At 47.4% G+C, this 16,763-nt stretch overlaps 1 protein-coding gene across 2 annotated transcripts in view; it reads right to left on the bottom strand.

The window, feature by feature from the left end:
- The window catches only part of zgc:110158 (uncharacterized protein LOC553590 homolog), a 62,355-nt gene extending 46,538 nt beyond the window's left edge, over nt 1-15,817 (bottom strand). For both annotated transcript variants that reach the window (XM_062517404.1, XM_062517405.1), the window contains exons 1-3: nt 15,560-15,817; nt 6,726-6,798; nt 5,005-5,066 (exon numbers count right to left, since the gene is read on the bottom strand). In XM_062517404.1, the coding sequence (XP_062373388.1) occupies nt 5,005-5,066; nt 6,726-6,798; nt 15,560-15,615 (191 nt within the window). In that variant the 5' untranslated portion in view covers nt 15,616-15,817. The remainder of the gene's footprint in view (nt 1-5,004; nt 5,067-6,725; nt 6,799-15,559) is intronic.
- Nucleotides 15,818-16,763: the final 946 nt, after the last annotated feature.

Genomic DNA, 16,763 nt, shown 5'->3' with positions numbered 1-16,763 from the left:
GCTATCGATTTAATGGATAGCCCATAAAACCTGGTGAAGGAGGGCCCTAGCGGAGCGGGGACAAGAGAGAGGGATCGCAGCTCAACCATGTTTGGGGGAAGAAGAAGAGAGCAAGAAAGAGAAAGTAAAAGCGGATTGGGAGGATCTCTCAAAGTTTTGGTGTGAAGTTTTAGTGATGCACAGACCCTCAAACATGTCTATTCACACACGCAAAAAAAAGAGGGGGGGGGGGGGGGGGGGTCACAACTTCATCCCAGGAAGTTGTAATGAAAACAGTGGCTCACTGCCTCTTGTTCTTGGATGACCCATTTTAAAGTCGGGGGTTATGAAACCTGCTGGTGCGGAGAGTGAGTTTTAACATGGGCTTGGACAGAATAAACAAAGCCCGTCCGCAGGAGCAATAACAACGCAGGATATGGGGAAATACCAGTATGCCGGGACCAAGACAAGTGGAGAGGCTCAGAGAAGAATGACAGAGAGAGAGACACACAGAACAAGAGGGAGGACTCTGAAGGACTGAATCAGATCTGGTATGGTTCAGGACTCCAGGATTCATTCCAGTCAGCTGATGTCAAAAAAAGGAGGGATGGGGAGAGGGGAAAGGTAGAGTGGTAGGCAGAGAGAGAATGGCATAGAGAGATGGATGAAGAGAGCAGGGCTTAACGGGAGGGAGGAGAGGAGGAAATGAGGAACAGGCACAACATGGTGAGACAACAAAGATAGAGAGACACAAAGAGGAGGATGAGAGGAAGATAGAGAAGAGCACGGGGCAGAGGGGACGGGGGGTAGAAGAGCCTGGGGGCAATTCTGTCCTGCTCTGGAGCAGGTTATAAAATGAAGCCAAGTGGCATGACCCTCCACCATACCACACGCCCACTGACGCAGCATGGCAGGACACAAGGTGTGAGAAAGAGTGATTCAGACAGTTTAATGATGGCTGGGCAGAGAGAGAGAGAATGAATGGAGGAGAGGACCCTATGGAAGTGAGTGAGTAACCAAGGGAGTGAGTCAGAGAGAGAGAGAGAGAGAGAGAGAGAGGGGGGGGGCAGATGAAGAGAGTGGGTGGGTAAAAGATTAATATTGCCATTGCAGCATCTTAAGCAGAACTCCAGTTAATACAAGTGTACAGGTTAGTAGGTGGTCAATGTCGATGCTGAGCCACTGTAGATGGTGATGGTATGATCATTTAAAAGGAACAAGTCAACTTGTTATTAGTTATTAACTGTATTCCCCAGAGTTAGCACGGGTTTCTCCAAGTGGCCGATTCCAATTCCAATAGTGACATAAGAACTCCAACATTTTCCTATTTACTTGCTGAATTGTCTCTAGCTATAATGTCTACGAATAATGTAAATTGAAACAAAGCCGTTTTGTAACAGACTTGGTACTATGTTTTGTCCTTTGACTTGTATGAGATCACTTCGCGTCAGACAAGTTTAGGGGGGCGTGCCGTTGCATAATTTTGCGTAACTTCGGACAAATGGATTGTACCACAATGCCCAAGACAAATCAAAGTCAAAGTGTATACTCGGAGTCCAAGGGCTCTTTTGTTTCCAAATGGTAACGTTTTTTTTGTTTTCTTTTGCTTTTTCTTTTTGTGTGGACGTTGCTGAAGACAAGAGCTAGACTCGAGCTCTACAGCCCTGATCCTGTGCAATTTATTATCCAAGTGTTGGCCCTTAGCCTCACTCCTGTGTAGTGTAACAGTAGAAGCAAGGAGGGGACACTGAGGGCTCTGAGCAGAGCTCTACTGCTCCTCAGCTTCCAGCCAGACACACACCACCTCCTTCAACAATAACAGCACACACACCATCAGCAGCCAAACACGCCACAGGTGTCTGGTTCCCGTGCCAACTCATGAGTTTATTGTGCGCATGTGTGTGTGCGCGCCTGTGTGTATGTGAGAGAGAGAATGAGAAAATGGCAGTGCAAAAACTGTATGCACTTTGTTGTACATCAAATACATCATTTTTGCTTGTGATTTTATCTATTTAGGAGTATTTTATTTCTTTAGCTACAGATGTTGTGATAAATCGTGCATGATTTTCTATAAGTTAGTTTACTGAGTATCACAGAATCACTGTATTGTGATACCATCATCGTGGGCCTGGCATTGTTGTGGTATCGATTGGTGAACTACTCTAATTCCATAGCCTTCAACGCACAGTTTAGTGGGAACACAAACCTGTAGCACAGCTCAACAAGAGACTACCATCATGTATTCAAGCCCACTAGCTCCAAGTCTATACTACACCGTGGTTGCCTCCAGATGGACAGTCAAACATACTAGCATGTAGGAATAAAAAACAGCTAGATGACTAGAAGTTTGCCACCATGCGCCTTTGATAACATGATGGCAAGCAGTGTGCATCTGTGCATATGTAGAAGTTATGTACGAGTTAGCTTTCATGGCATGCTAGCAAACAGTGTGCACACAGGACAGTCTGTTGCGTTAGCTGTTAGCTTTGATATCGTGCTAGCAGGCGTACACTTGAGATGTGGATTGTCCTCCATACATGCTTTGTAGCACATTACAAAGCAGAGAGGCCTTTAAAAGTGTTCCATTTGATTTACGGCCACTGAATATCTTAGTGACTGACAGGCCTGGATGACAACTGATGTAATTACAAATGAAGAGTAATGGGGGGAAAAAACACAATAACTCAATAGACTATTCTCAATCAAACCGTATTGAGCTCAATGGCAGAATTCATCATGGCATATTTTGTTGTTGTGGGCAAAGTAAGCGCGTGACCTGCACCAAGGGAAAGGCCACATTGCTAATTCTGATGACAAAACAGAGGGAATTGAAAAAAAGAGGAGGAGAAAAAACCTGACAGCGAGGAAGATGAAAAGACAGACAGACAAAGCATGAAAGGTAGAGAAACATAAACACATCTCGCCGACAGCTCACGTCACATCAGCAGCCATCCGCTTCTGTGCTTCTCGTCAATCATGCTCACCGAACACCACTGACACGCCACAACATGATGGCAGTAAAACGGTCCAGTTATTACAGCCAGCAGATTGTGAATCTGTAGCACACTCTCATGTTTACAGAGGAAACACACTGTAGCAGTTCCGATGGGAGAGAGGCCATTGACTGACAAATCTGTGGATAACGCCTACACCTCCTTCATTCATTCATTCATTCATTCACTCAGCTGCTGTTTTCATCCCAAGTCAGTTACATGTTCACACTGGATCATTATGTGTGTGCTTGAGGCAGTGAATCGAAATCTGCTTTCAGAGCTAGAAATCGCACTGTACCAGGCTATAGCCTAGTCTTTTGATGACCATAGAACCATAACTACCACCAGCCACTATTGTTGACGCACCACAACCCCCCACGCCCACTTCTCAGACCTCTGGCTCACTCACCCATCACACGCATACAGCTGCATCCAATGACGTCACAAAAGCATCCCTCCGCATACAAAGCCTTGGGTGCAGCTCAATGTTATGCGGATGGCAGAGGCTAATTGTGGGTAACTACAAGGATTACCGCATTTTCATCTCAAGGGGGTCTGCTATAGGCTCTTGCTCTGTATGGGGGCAATAAGCTACGACTTGGGAGTGTGAAACTGCTGTGACAAAAGCAGAGGCATTGTTTTCTTACTCCAATCAAGCAGCAGGATACTGTCGAGAGTAGTTTACATATCCATGGAAGCACAACAGACACAACCTCCAAATTAGCCCAGGGCAACAACACTCAGTATGACGTAGGGCAGCTTACATAAGAGGAGGACCCTGAATGCGAAGCGGGACAATTGGCCGTGGCCAAACTGTGTCCACTGTGATTTATTCACGTAAGGGACAAAACGGGAGAAACAGAGGGACCGCATGGCGGATCCAAACCTGCCGGCGACTCAACAGTAGAACCTCAACACTGTGACGGCAGGGGATCCATTGATTAGCCAGCTAAAGACACCCTCCCTGCCACCTGCATATCTTGCAAAGACCACTTCTTCCCCTCCTCCTCCTCCTCCTCCTCCTCCATGTCCTTCACTTCACCAGCCCAAAAAATGACCCTCCGCAAACGCAGGGGCTGTTGACCCCCCCTGACCCCCTGCTGTCCTTATGACCCATCATTCAGGCACCTTGTCCAATCAGATACGTACAGGGGGACAGGGGGAGGGACCTTGGGCTGAAGGTGGTGAGAGGTGGGCGGGGACATGGCCATTTACTACAAAGGAGGGAGGATGGGGATGGGGGGGCTGGTATGCAAAGGGTTAATCCGTTTGGTGCTCTTTGGGCTGGAACAAAGCAGGGGGACGGCAGACAAAGGTTGATTTGGGGGGGGGGGTGTGTTAGGGACGAGGGGGGGTGTTAGGGACGAGGGGGTTGGGGCGGTCCTTTCCCTTGCCATCTGGGCCCCTTTGTTTGGGGCATAGGGGTGGCAAGCAGGGGTGAGAGGCAGGAGGGGGCGGCTTCGTGCCCCAGGCAGTAGCCATGCCCTGGGAGTAGGGGCTGCGACCTCATGATTTGGCGAGCAGCGTGGGTCAAGCTGCTACCATGCAGTTCTGACTTATGACAGCCACTGAGCAAACGGCTTGGCGTGCTTAGCTAACGTCTGAGCACCAAAGCTAACAGCTGCTCTCTTTGGAATACTTTTATACATAGCCCTGGAGAAGTTAACTCTGGGGATATTTAGGTTTAAAAGAAGAAGAGGAACCTACAATTAGCCACGCATATTCAATACATAAAAAAGCTCTCACACACAGGAGAGCCAGGAGAGAGCTCCTTGAATTTGCACAGTTGGCTGATTATCAACGGGATAAAAATGTCTGATTACCCCAATTATGAGCATTGAAATATTGATTGCCTGGTGAACACACACACATACGGCTCATTTACCTCATCTTTTACACATAAAACAAACAAACACATACACATGCATACGTACACACACACACTCTCTGAGAGGTGTGGAAAAACGTGGAGAGACGCAGGCATGTAATCATGAGCGTAAAAAAATAGTGAAATAAAAGCCTTAAGACTTACCACCACCACGAGTGCAGGAATCCTGGGGGTTCCCCCAGCGTGATGTTTTTCTCCCATCGGATCTGCACAGGGACAAAAGGCACAGTCAGATCCCCACAGACACCTGCCATCAGTGCTAGGACTGCACAGCAGCACAGGGCCGACCAGGGAGAGCTGCCTACTCACTCCCATCTGTGGCCGACCAGCACTCTACTGTAGGCAATTAAGATAGAGATGGTATGAAAACAGCACCAATCTCTAGTATTTGGTCTGCCACATCAGTTTACCGTCTTGAGAGCCGTGTAAACACAAAAAGGTAAAACTTAATTGTGACCATCATCAGACGAACTCTTCTTACCAGTTTGAGGTCTGCCTCTGACTATATTTTTAATATCGCTAATTCGCAATATGACAAATCTTCATCATGGGGAAGAGTTATAGCGGTATAGCAGTTTGATACTGATGGCACATCAGTATTCCACAGAAGACTAAATAAACACAGCCATAGACAGATAACTCACATAGTCTGTCTGTATCAATGTCAGTTTAAACTTATTGCGGACACAACAGACTGGATGTTAGATAAGGTTTTCTGACGCGATTCTACCACCACTGTATTAGCAACTATTTTAATACTGTGTTTAAATACTATGCATCACAATCCAAATCCATTCAAATGAATGCGTCGTAGTAGCACCTGTCCCGGTCATAAGGGCGCTGATATGAGACTTCTAAAGCACCACAGAGAATCAGCAGAAAGGGAGCTGAACTAACCGTAGGCCGAGGGTTAGAAACACAAGGGCGAGAAATTAATCTATTAGAAGAATTATACACGGATGGTTACCCAAGAAAATTTACCGCTGACCAAATAAAGAGGACAGCTTTTGTCTTCACACATCTTTTATTTGAAAGTGGATTATTCAAACCGGTCCGGAGGTTAAGAACACTTTATCAACCAGCTCCATCCTGTCACATTTCTAGCTGCCAAGATAAAAATCAGAGAGAAGGCCTTGCTTGTGAGCTAGTGCTTTTAGAGAGGTATGCATGGGACATGAGAGCTAAGGCCACTACAGTTCCAATGCTAGCAATTGGAACTGTAAAAGGAGAGAGAGAGAGAGAGAGAGAGAAAGAGAGAGAGAAAGAAAGAGAGAGAAAGAGAAAGAGAGAGAGAGGAACAGGACTATGCACAACAATAATGCCCTTTGGGTTCCCCCCCATGTGAAACACTATACACACACATAATCTGTGTGCTTTCATACACTGCAACACAATATTGCACTTTTCTTTTCAGACCGGTTAGATGGATACAAGAGGCCAATTGTTGCGCAGGTCAACTGTTAATTAATTTGACATGACTCAACACCCTTTACTTTATTTCTTTCCATTTTTGTAATGAAAGACAAGTGATCTGTTCAACTACATATCAGGTCTGTGCTCTTTACACAGGCACAGGGGGAGGAGGGGAAAAAGCAAAGGAAAAACATGGAGTAGAGGGCTGTCTGAATTACATAAGTGTTCTTGACCTCTGGGCTCGATTAGAATGTGAATTCCATGCCAGTCCACACTACTCTGGGGGGAGTAATCCGATTCACCCACTTATCACCGGGAAGCGCAGGCGTATCAGTGCACTACGTGAGAGGGGGTGTGGAGGGTGGAGGGTGGAGGGGGGGCTGTGTTTGTGTGTGTGTGTGTGTGTGTGTGTGTGTGTGTGTGTGTGTGTGAGGGGGGGAGCAGGTTCTTACCTCAGATAGGAACGTCTGTGCTGATTTCTGGGCTCCAACATGCAGTAGATACTCATACACGTATAAAGCTAATCTGTGGAGAGCAAACAGAGGGAGAGGGAAGACAGTTAATATACATGAGGTGATGGTCTTTAAATGCAGAGCTAACGCTGGTAAATGAGCGTGGTTAGCAGCATCAGCAATCGCAAACATCGTGGGATCGTGGTGAAAGCAGGCCAATCTGAATATTGCCGTCAGTGTAAGAGCAGAGGAAAGGAATAAAGGCCTTACAGTCACATCACAGACTAATGTACCAGCCGCACACACGCACAGCCAATGTGGCCGTAAAGCCTTCATACTCTGCAGAGAGGCTTGTTGTGCCATAGCTCCATTCAGGGCACCTAACAAAGCTTGGTTTATCTGCTTGAAAGTTAGATAGTGAGCCTTTAACACCGCAAGGAAGCCCTCCCAATCAATGCAGAGAAGGTTGTTAGTACCACAGGGTGCAACATCACCACTGATCAGTTCTACTACTGCACACAAAAGCACCTCCGCAGCCTACACAGTGCCCAACCCCCACCAGACTGCCGATGTTCTGTTCTCTCTTGCTCTGTGTGTGTGTGTGTGTGTGTGTGTGTGTGTGTGTGTGTGTGTGTGTGTGTGTGTGTGTGTGTGTGTGTGTGTGTGTGTGTGTGTGTGTGTGTGTGTGTGTGTGTGTGTGTGTGTGTGTGTGTGATTGAGATGGAAGAGAGAAAAAAAATAAAACACTCAGTAATCGATGCAGGCCAGTGTGGCTGGAGTTGCTATCCCAACCCAACAGCACCAGCGAGCTCGTCATATTTTTGTCATTTTCTGGATATCTCCCCCATACTCCCCCCATATCCCAGTGTCTGTTGCTTAGTCGGCCTCGTAATTACCCAACTCGAAGTACACACACAAACACAAACACCAACACCAGAATGACACACTCACACACACACACACAATAAACCCACACTCACAGAAATCATACACACCAACACAGACACACACACATCTTAACCGAGGCTGGTCCATCTCAGCTCCCTGCTTCTATTAGGCGAGAAAATAGCCTCTCTGCCTCTCCTGGCAAAATTACACCCAGAGATGGGAACCATTTCAGAGACCGACACTGTGCAATTTACTATGCTGGACACATGCTGTGTATGTGTCTTTGTGTTGGTTTGTGTGTGAGTGTCTTTATGTTTGTTTGTTTGTTTGTTTGTTTGTTTGCGTACGTGTATTTGTGTGTTTGTATGTGTGTGTGTGTGTGTGTGTGTGTGTGTGTGTGTGCGTGTTTCTCTATGTTTGTTTGTGTGTGTCTTTCTGTGCCTAGTTTGTGTTTAGGTGTACTTGCAGAACATGTGCATCTGTGTGTTGGTGGGTCATCTGAAGGCCTCGGTTTCCATCTGTCTGTCTGTCCACCTGTCTTCCTACCTGTCTGCATTCACTGCAAATCAGACCATGCCCATCATCTGCCCATCCCCTCATCCCACAGCCCTGTCCCCTCAAAGACTTAGCTGACATCTGTTTAACGGGCAAGTTTGTGAGGCTGCAAGGGTTCAAAATGCTAATAACCTGCAAAATGCAGCACCTGTGATCTATCCTTAAATTAACACCAAAAACGTATCGGTTCAATGGAACGCTTGTTGTAATGGAGTTCCCTTAAGTAAAGTCTGCATAGATGCCGACTTACAAAAAGAGCACATAAAGGTTGTGAGCAAGCACTCCTGCACTTCACTATTGTACAGGGAGACAGCCCTAAGGCCTCATGAAGTTAGCCCCTCAAAGTCTGTGTGTCCTTGAAGGGAGATTGGGATTCAACCTTCCGCTCGAGTATGGTGAGGCCAACTAGGCAGGCAGCAGAAGTACAGACTGGATGACCATCCCATTCCTCTCCTCCAGGTCACATCAACACAACGTTAACATCGCAACTCCCTCCCTCCATGTGCGCTGGGGACTTTAATGCTGAGTGCACGCTCATGAGGGTGATGCTGCTTTCTCTCCCTCCATGAATCTGTCCATGCCAACATGAAGCAAGCTCGCTCCCTTCCATTTGTTGGTGTGTAGATCTAACTGAGGCATTCCAAACCGGTGTTGCCCAAAGCATGTTTAACACAAGGGCATCTTCATGGGGAGGCCTTCATGGGAAAAGCCAAAAGTGTGGAGCACTCTCCACTCCAAACACACACCATATCGGTAGCACAGTATCCATGGGCAGCTGAATCCCACAGATGCCCATGAATCTATTCATGGGCTTTCTCTCTCTCCCTCTCTCGCTCTCTGTCATTCTCTCTCTCTCTCTCTCTCCCTCCATTCTTAAAACGGTGTGGCCCTGAACAGATTGAGAAGCAGCATGTGTTAAGTGGGTCTGTGTGTCTGTCTGTCCCTGTGTGTGTGTGTGTGTGTGTGGGCGAGCGTGGGTAAGCAGGCACACACTGAGCTAGCGATGAACAGTGCTGCCCAGAGCGGCGCGGCAATAAAACGGGGGAGGAGAGCTTCTCTGTGATCACTTAGTCAATCACCCCCACACACAGGGCACTGAGGCCAGACCAGCTGGAGGAGGGCACCAAGGCCCTCACACTCGCGCTCTCTCTCACACACACACACACACAGAGAGACACAGACAGACACACACACACAGAGTCGCGGGAGAGTGACCAGAATGACAACACTTCTTTCACCACAGGCAGGGGAAAAGGAACAATCCCACTGAAACAGAGAGGGAGCGAGAGAAAGAGAGGGGGAAAGAGTGATAGGGAAAAAGAGGACAGAGGGGGAAAGAGAGAGAGAAAGAGAGAGAGAAAGAGAGAGAGAGAGAGAGAGAGAGAGAATATGACAGAGTGGGACCAGAGAGACAGAGGGGAAAAAGTGAGAAAGCGCCATTGTAAGCTCCCCAGCCCCACCCCCTCTGGTGCTATGTAAAGCGGCCGTCATATCAGGGCCTCAGCCCCTGTAATTAGCACGTGCTCGTGAGTGGCTAAAGACTACACTGGAGGAGGTGGAGGCCTCTCTTCCACGCGGCTACTCCCCTCTGACCAGCTCAAGAGAGGGGCTACGACCTCTAGAGCCACTGGAGCTTCTGGGCCAGCTCAATGGCTCCCTGCCTGCGTCTGCCTCCTGTGTCTGCAAACGCAAACACACACAGACACACACACATACACACACGCACGGCCCCCGCTCCATCCCAGGACCTGATAAAAATTTAATGGCGGGGGATCCATGTGATCTGAGGGGAGGGAGAGAATGTACGTGTAGATGTAGGGAGAGAGACAAAGAAAGGGAAGAATGAAATGAACAAAAGAGGAGAGATTGTGAAAAGTGAGACAGGGGAGAACGTGGGGGAGAAGGAACGAGGGAAGACTAGAATGAGCGGAGGAGAGTGAGCGATTGGAGAAAAGAGTGGAGTGAAAAACGGGGGAGAGGGGGGTTGGGTGTAGAGGCGCGCTATCCGTGCTCCAGCGCTGGATAACGGCACCTGGCGGGATGCATTATTTAAAAACACTCATTCAATTGCAAGGGCTTCACGAGGGAAGGAAGCCACTGCTCCCGTTAAGCACAGACCAAGGCAACAGTCATAGGGCTAAAAGCAAAGAACGTTGCCGTGCCTGAAGTGATCAGAAATTTGAAGCCATTATATGTAGCCTAATCATCCACGTTTTAAACCTTTAAAACCCCGTCCCACGCCTGAATTCCAGCACAGTGCCTGAGAACTTTAAGCCCTGCCGTCTGATTGAGCCGGGCCAGGCCAGGAGAGTGTGGTTCAAATACGTGAGGTGTGTGTGGGTGCACACTTCACACAACTGTCAACACCGGTGGATCTCCATCAGCTTGTTTGCGGCTGATCATTCAACATGTTGAATCGGCGCCTGAGCCGGCAGGAGAAGGGCTGCTCTGATTGGCTGTTCAGCTTGCCTACCTGTTACTGAGACACCGTAGAGGTGCTACAATAATCACCCACAGACGTCATTGTGGTGAAATTAAGGCATTAACATAAAGCAGTGTGAAAGCAGGTAAGGAGGTGCAATTCCTGTAGTCAATATTTTGCCTCTGAATTACTAATCGAAGGCTAATAATAGCCCAGGTTTCTTCCTTTTCCCCTTCCTCTCACACACATCAAAATCCAGGGCTAACAATGCACTGCCACTTACAACTTATCAGATAGATTCTTGATTTGCACCGCTTTACTTACACTTAGGCGTCTTTACATTTACTAACCACACAGCACTGGCCAAAGACAAGAGAGAGAGAGAGAGCGAAAGATAAAGGGCCGACATTTGAAAGAGAGAGAAGAGAGGGAGAGGGAGAGGGAGATAAAAGAGGAGCGCGCAGGAGAGAGAAAAGAGTGGATAGAGGGGATACAGGTGGCTCATCCAGGATCAGAGACGGATTAATCAGAGGCGGCTGAAGCTCCGCTGACGGCTCAGGCAGCGCAGTGGACAATACGCCGGTCAGCCTGGCCGGGCGCCCAGCAGCAGGAACAGTCACTGACCAGAGCCCAGGAGAGGCCCGTCCAACGGAGTCTGGGAGGAAAGTGCAGGCCGGGCCACTTTCCCAGGGCCGTTACCAGCAATGATATCAAACTTTAACCTTTTACCCTTTTCAGAGTTATAGAACATAAATTTTTCTTGTTTTAAATTCAGTCGTTTACTCAATTCCAAACAAAGTACACACTCAAGTAACGCTGACACCATCAGTGCAGCCATTGGTTGTGTTAGACAGTGCTGCTATTTGTACTCTACGGTCTTATCATATACAGTCTGCCCCATGGCGGATAAGCAGTTGTGACTGGGTGCTGGATTTATTGGTGATTCGGAAATCGGCTTCAATGGGACAGCCACCAGAGCAACTTCAAATTTGCCATTAAAAGGTTCATCTGGCTTCACCCGAGCTAGTTATTGCTGAACGTGACAAGAAACGTCCAGGACAGAAGGAGAGAGACTGTACGTTTAATGTGGAGTAGCCAAGAGAGACACACTGGCCGGTAGTAAAGTGTGGCTCTCTCATGCCTGTGGGGAAACTCTGACAGAAGCTGCTGGCCTCCAGGAAGAAAGAAGGCTGCTTAGCCTCACTGCACCGAGGGGTCTGTCAGGTGCCCGTTAGTTTTCTGTGTGGCTTGTTTTGTTTGGTCATCACAGACAAACAGAGGGCCAATGGGTCCATCACAGACAGAACAGCTCTTAGTCCACCTCTGCTCGAAGCACGCAAGGAGGGAGTCAGTGGCACAGCAACGGCAAGCCTGGCCCTGACACTCATGCTTAAAAACAACAGCAACAACAGCAACTAAAACAACAACAGCAGCAAACAGCAAATTTGGAGGGAGTAGCCTGTGGAGGGTAGTTTGGTTCGAAAGACACAAAGTATTGCAAACACTCCCAGTGTATCAAATTGGCTATGTTTGTCTCTCTTTTCCTCTCTGGCCGCAGGCAAATACCTGCAGCACGTGCCTGCTCTGTAATATGCAAATGTCTTGAGAAGCCTGTTTAGGCTGAGAAGAACAGGCACAAAAGTTGAGGTGCGTGGGGGGGGGGGGGGGGTTGGGATGGAGTTGGGGACATGGGCAGGTGTTACAGTCTGGTGCTCAGGATGGCTGACAGTCTCTCTGGATTCAAAAAGCCCCCACCCTAAACCACCATCACCACCACTCCTTGTCTTAAAAACCTGAATGGCGGCTAGCTCAGGGGGATGCCTGAGGGGACAAGCCCCTTTCTCACACACACACACACACACACAGAGAGAGAAGAGAGGGAAGAGAGGGAAGAGACAGTGCCTCCCTCTCATTCTCCACCAACTCCACCACTGCTTCTGCCCCTCTCCGCTCCAAGCCACAGGAACAGAGAGAAGCATGAGAGAAAGTTGGGTGAGTATTGAGAGCGTGCATGCCTGTGGTGTGCCTTTGTGAGACAGAGAGAGCGTCAGAGAGGGAGGGATGCTTAGTGCAATCAAACAAAAAATGAGAATAGATGTGTTTGTAGCTAACCAATGCAAAGGCAAAAAAGGGGTAGCACACCAAGCCAGATCCGGACCCTCAGGACCCAGGCATGATGCCTCAGATGACATACACCCCGGTGTGTGTGTGTGTGTGTGTGTGTGTGTATGCGTGTGTGTGCGCGTGTGTGTGCGTGTGTGTGCGTGTGTGTGCGTGTGTGTGCGTGTGTGTGCGTGTGCGTATGAGTGTGCGTGTGTGTGTGGGGAGGGGGTCAGCCAATAAGCAAGACCTAGAGTCCAGGGCATCAGAGGCTGGTCAGAACCAGCAAGACCTGCCGAGGGCCTGAGTTAGAGGCTGGAGCACCCCGCTGGCCATCTCCTGCTGGGTCAGTCCTCCGACCTCCTGTGGACCACAAGCCCCAGGGACACGCACATCACCCTAGACAGGCTGGTCTTGGAGTCGGAGGTGGATTCAACCCCTTGTTCTTGTACTACTTTACATTTACCTCCACAGATTCAAACTCTTTTGCCTTCTATGTGCAAGGAGAGAGAGAGAGAATTAGAATGCTAACTTCACCATCAAGCTAAAGAACAAGATGACAGTTTAAATATGAGCACATGGTCTTCCTCATGACAAAAACATGCACCTCTTTTGTCATGCCCATGTAGGATGACACAGAGTGTTCCTGCAGCCCCCAATCCCCTTCCTCTCTCATCTCATCGCACTCACTCTCGCTCGCTCTCTCTGGCCGTCTCTCTCTCCAGCTCCTCTTTTCAAAGGGATCTCCCAGATGTATGCGTGGAGTACACCTGACATCTCGCCTCGGGCTCGCAGACAAAACCCCATCTTTAAACTTGAATGAAGCCGGGCCACATAAGCGCCAATCATGTCCTCACCCCTGCTCTCTATTATTCATGCCTACAGCACAGGCAAGGGCCAGTGGGGGGGCCACACTGCACACAGCACACGGCTGGCACAGAGGAAGGAGAGGAGGAAACAGGGAGAGAAAGAGTCAGAGACAGGCAGAGAGTGTGTGTGGCACACTTGACATCTACAGGCAACCGTTCTCTCCCTGTATGAAAAAACATCGCTGTTCGAATGTTTACACTGGAAGCCCCCTCTGAATGTTTGATCAGCGCTGGTGCTATGCACTTTGTTGTGGCACATCAGTGTGAAGTTAAACAGAGCCTTGACGTTAGTGCAGAGCTGAGGGTCTGTTCAAACTTCATAAACTGGGCCAAAGTAAAGACTGCAGGAGAGAGAGAGGGAGACAGAGAGAGACACCATGCAACAGGAAGAACTGTTGTCCAGTGCACACATGTGTGCCACTCATAGAGTAATACCTACATCCAGAAAGCGTCAGGTCTTAACTTATTATTTTTCAACTCTAAAATCACCATATGTTTGAGTGATTACAAGTTAAGCATCTCAACATGCTAATGAGTAGTTTAGTGTGATGCACTGAACTTCCAATCAATTTGATCAATAAAGCTTCTACCCGAATTTCCTAGACGTCAGTGGGACCTGGTTCGAGCTCACCACAGTAGCCCAAGCAAATACTGACAAACTCTGAAGTTCGTTTTAAACAGATGAGGAGTCTACTCCACACACCAACTTTACGAAGTCGTTCGCAAGCTGGACAGACTAGCAGCTACTGCTGTCGATGTAATGTACACAAATCGAAATGCAAACAACTTGGGGAATAAACTCACTGGCCTCTGATGTCAAGTCGGCGAACCGGTTTGAAGCAAGATATCTGCCTCCGGCCAGTGATGTTTTTACGGTATGTGTACAGAATTGCTCTGACATTCGGGTATCATTGCAGCGTATTAACTTTTGCACTACCAGCCCAAAACCGTTAAAGACAATTACTGTGTTAAACTGATCTAGAATAAACATATAAGTAGGTAACTCTTCTCAATACAGTGCTTACTGGTGAGAAAAGAGTAGGGTATATCGACGGGAGAGCACACCAGCTATCTCTTACAAGGTCTTGTGGAGTTATCGCTAGCTGATTACACTGGCAAACAGCACTGTTTGTAGATGCACCTCGTCGCAGCTAGCCCTTGCTAGTTCCACGGCCACCTCATCCGCGACACAAACACTCTTATCAGGAAACAATGTGTTACATTTGAGTTGGAATGCAGCCATTTTAACTCAAGCCAATTGGTACATAGAGACGATACTGGGCAGTCATTTAATGTACAATACAATAGATGTAAAAATCTGGCGTACGTTCATCTTCCTCATCCAGATTTCCTTTCAACCTGACTGCATGAGTGCATTGTTTCCTTTCAGCTGGCTAGCTACATGGCTAACCTTACTAACTCAAGAGAGCTCCCAAAAACGATAACGTTTCGTAGCGTTATCATCACTTCCATTCAACGTTCATTGTTATTAAAACGGTGTAGTGCACTGCAAAACATGTGAACTAGTTACCCGGTATCTCTGTTGATAACATTACAGGAATTGCTCAACGTTTACAGATTACCAACACTGTATTTTCATTTAAACAATTATTAGCTCAATTAACTCAGCGCATCAAAAGTCCATAAAGAGCTGAGTTAGCAAGCCACACAAGAAGCTAACGTAGGTTAGCAGAGACTGGTAACAAAAGTCAGACAATCAGGACACAACACCTTGAAAAGAACAAACAAAGCAATAGAAAAATTGCACAAACGCAACAGCCCACAAGCAACAGTCCGTACAATCAACGTGCAACAATATTCAACAAAGCAACAAAAAACACAATGCATTGCAAGACACACAAAGTTAACAGTTAGCTGGCAACACGGTTAGCAAGCCAGCTTCACATGTAGCTACTGGAGAAATTGGTGTCAGCCGTGGTCTCCAGGTAATGTTAGCAGGTTAGGTCTCTCTACCAATGCACAAATATACTTAAACTTACTTCTCTCTCGCTTGGCTATCGGAGGGGACGACTGCTCCTTTACCTTTGGCGTACATGTTGGACACTGTTTTAAGACTTTTACCCACTCAACACATGTCAAAGAAAGCAGCCCGCAAAACGTTCTATCTCCATAGCTACCCGGTTAGTGTTTTTTCCTCCTTTTTTTACATCTCCAACATTGGCCACAAATCGGGCACAGTTTCTACTGGGGGGACTTGAAACAGGCCACTGGTAGATTTTTTTTTTTTCAATCGCTGTTCCAGGATTCTAGCCACACTCCCTCTGCTGCGGAGAGAGTGGGGGTTTCTTAAAGGGAACGCAACATTTTAATGGTAACTTTGGTAGATGTTAGGCCTATGTTGTATTGTGCTAAAATGTCACAAATGCCAGTTATTGTATACAAAGAGTTTGTTGATTTGTGAATGGTGGTTAACGTCCATTGGCTTTATTTGCAATTCAATGCTTTGAATTTACCTCAATGATTAGGGTTATATTTTCCTCTTTCAAACCTTGTTTTCACAGAATTCTGACAGAATCACCAAGCATAGTATCGTAGCCTAGGCTACCAACTCATCTTCTCTCTCACAGCGTGGACTTTCAAAGAATCTTGAGATTCTTCACCTCAAATTGGAGGAGACCAAGCATCCAGTAGCCTAATTCCTTTGAACACAGTGTTACTTGGTTGGGTTTGATGATTGTTGACCCACTCAGGACTGAAGCTCTTGCACATAGTAAATATTTCTTAGAACAACAACATCATATAGCCTAACATAATAAATCAAGGGAGTCCTTCTCTTGTCTTCATGCCAAATTATGCATATCAATATACCTAGGCCTACATTAAGCTTTATCTCCAAGTTCGACTCAATTTTGTAAAAAGACCCATAGAGGTATATGGGTCTGGCTCGGACAGTTTCTAGTCCAAACCCATGCTAGCTGCATTCCAGCGGTTACTACCGCCAGGACAGGGAAGATGGCTTGATCTGGTCAGTGGCATCATGATGAACTCAGCTTCATGTCTGTGGTTGTATGTCTAGAGCCTTCATAGTGAGCAGCTGAGCGATCTTACTGCAGGAGAAAAGACTAATCTCCTGTCCTCCGTGCTCAGGGGCCAGGCTACTGCTCCGTGTGCTTCAAAAGCCAGATGCCATTACACTTATGTAAGGCTCACTCTTTTTTATAAATAAAAAACACATGAGCCTGC

This window comes from Sardina pilchardus, chromosome 2 (assembly GCF_963854185.1).
Source record: "Sardina pilchardus chromosome 2, fSarPil1.1, whole genome shotgun sequence".
NCBI lineage: Eukaryota > Metazoa > Chordata > Actinopteri > Clupeiformes > Clupeidae > Sardina > Sardina pilchardus.
This window is presented reverse-complemented; position numbering and strand designations above follow the sequence as displayed.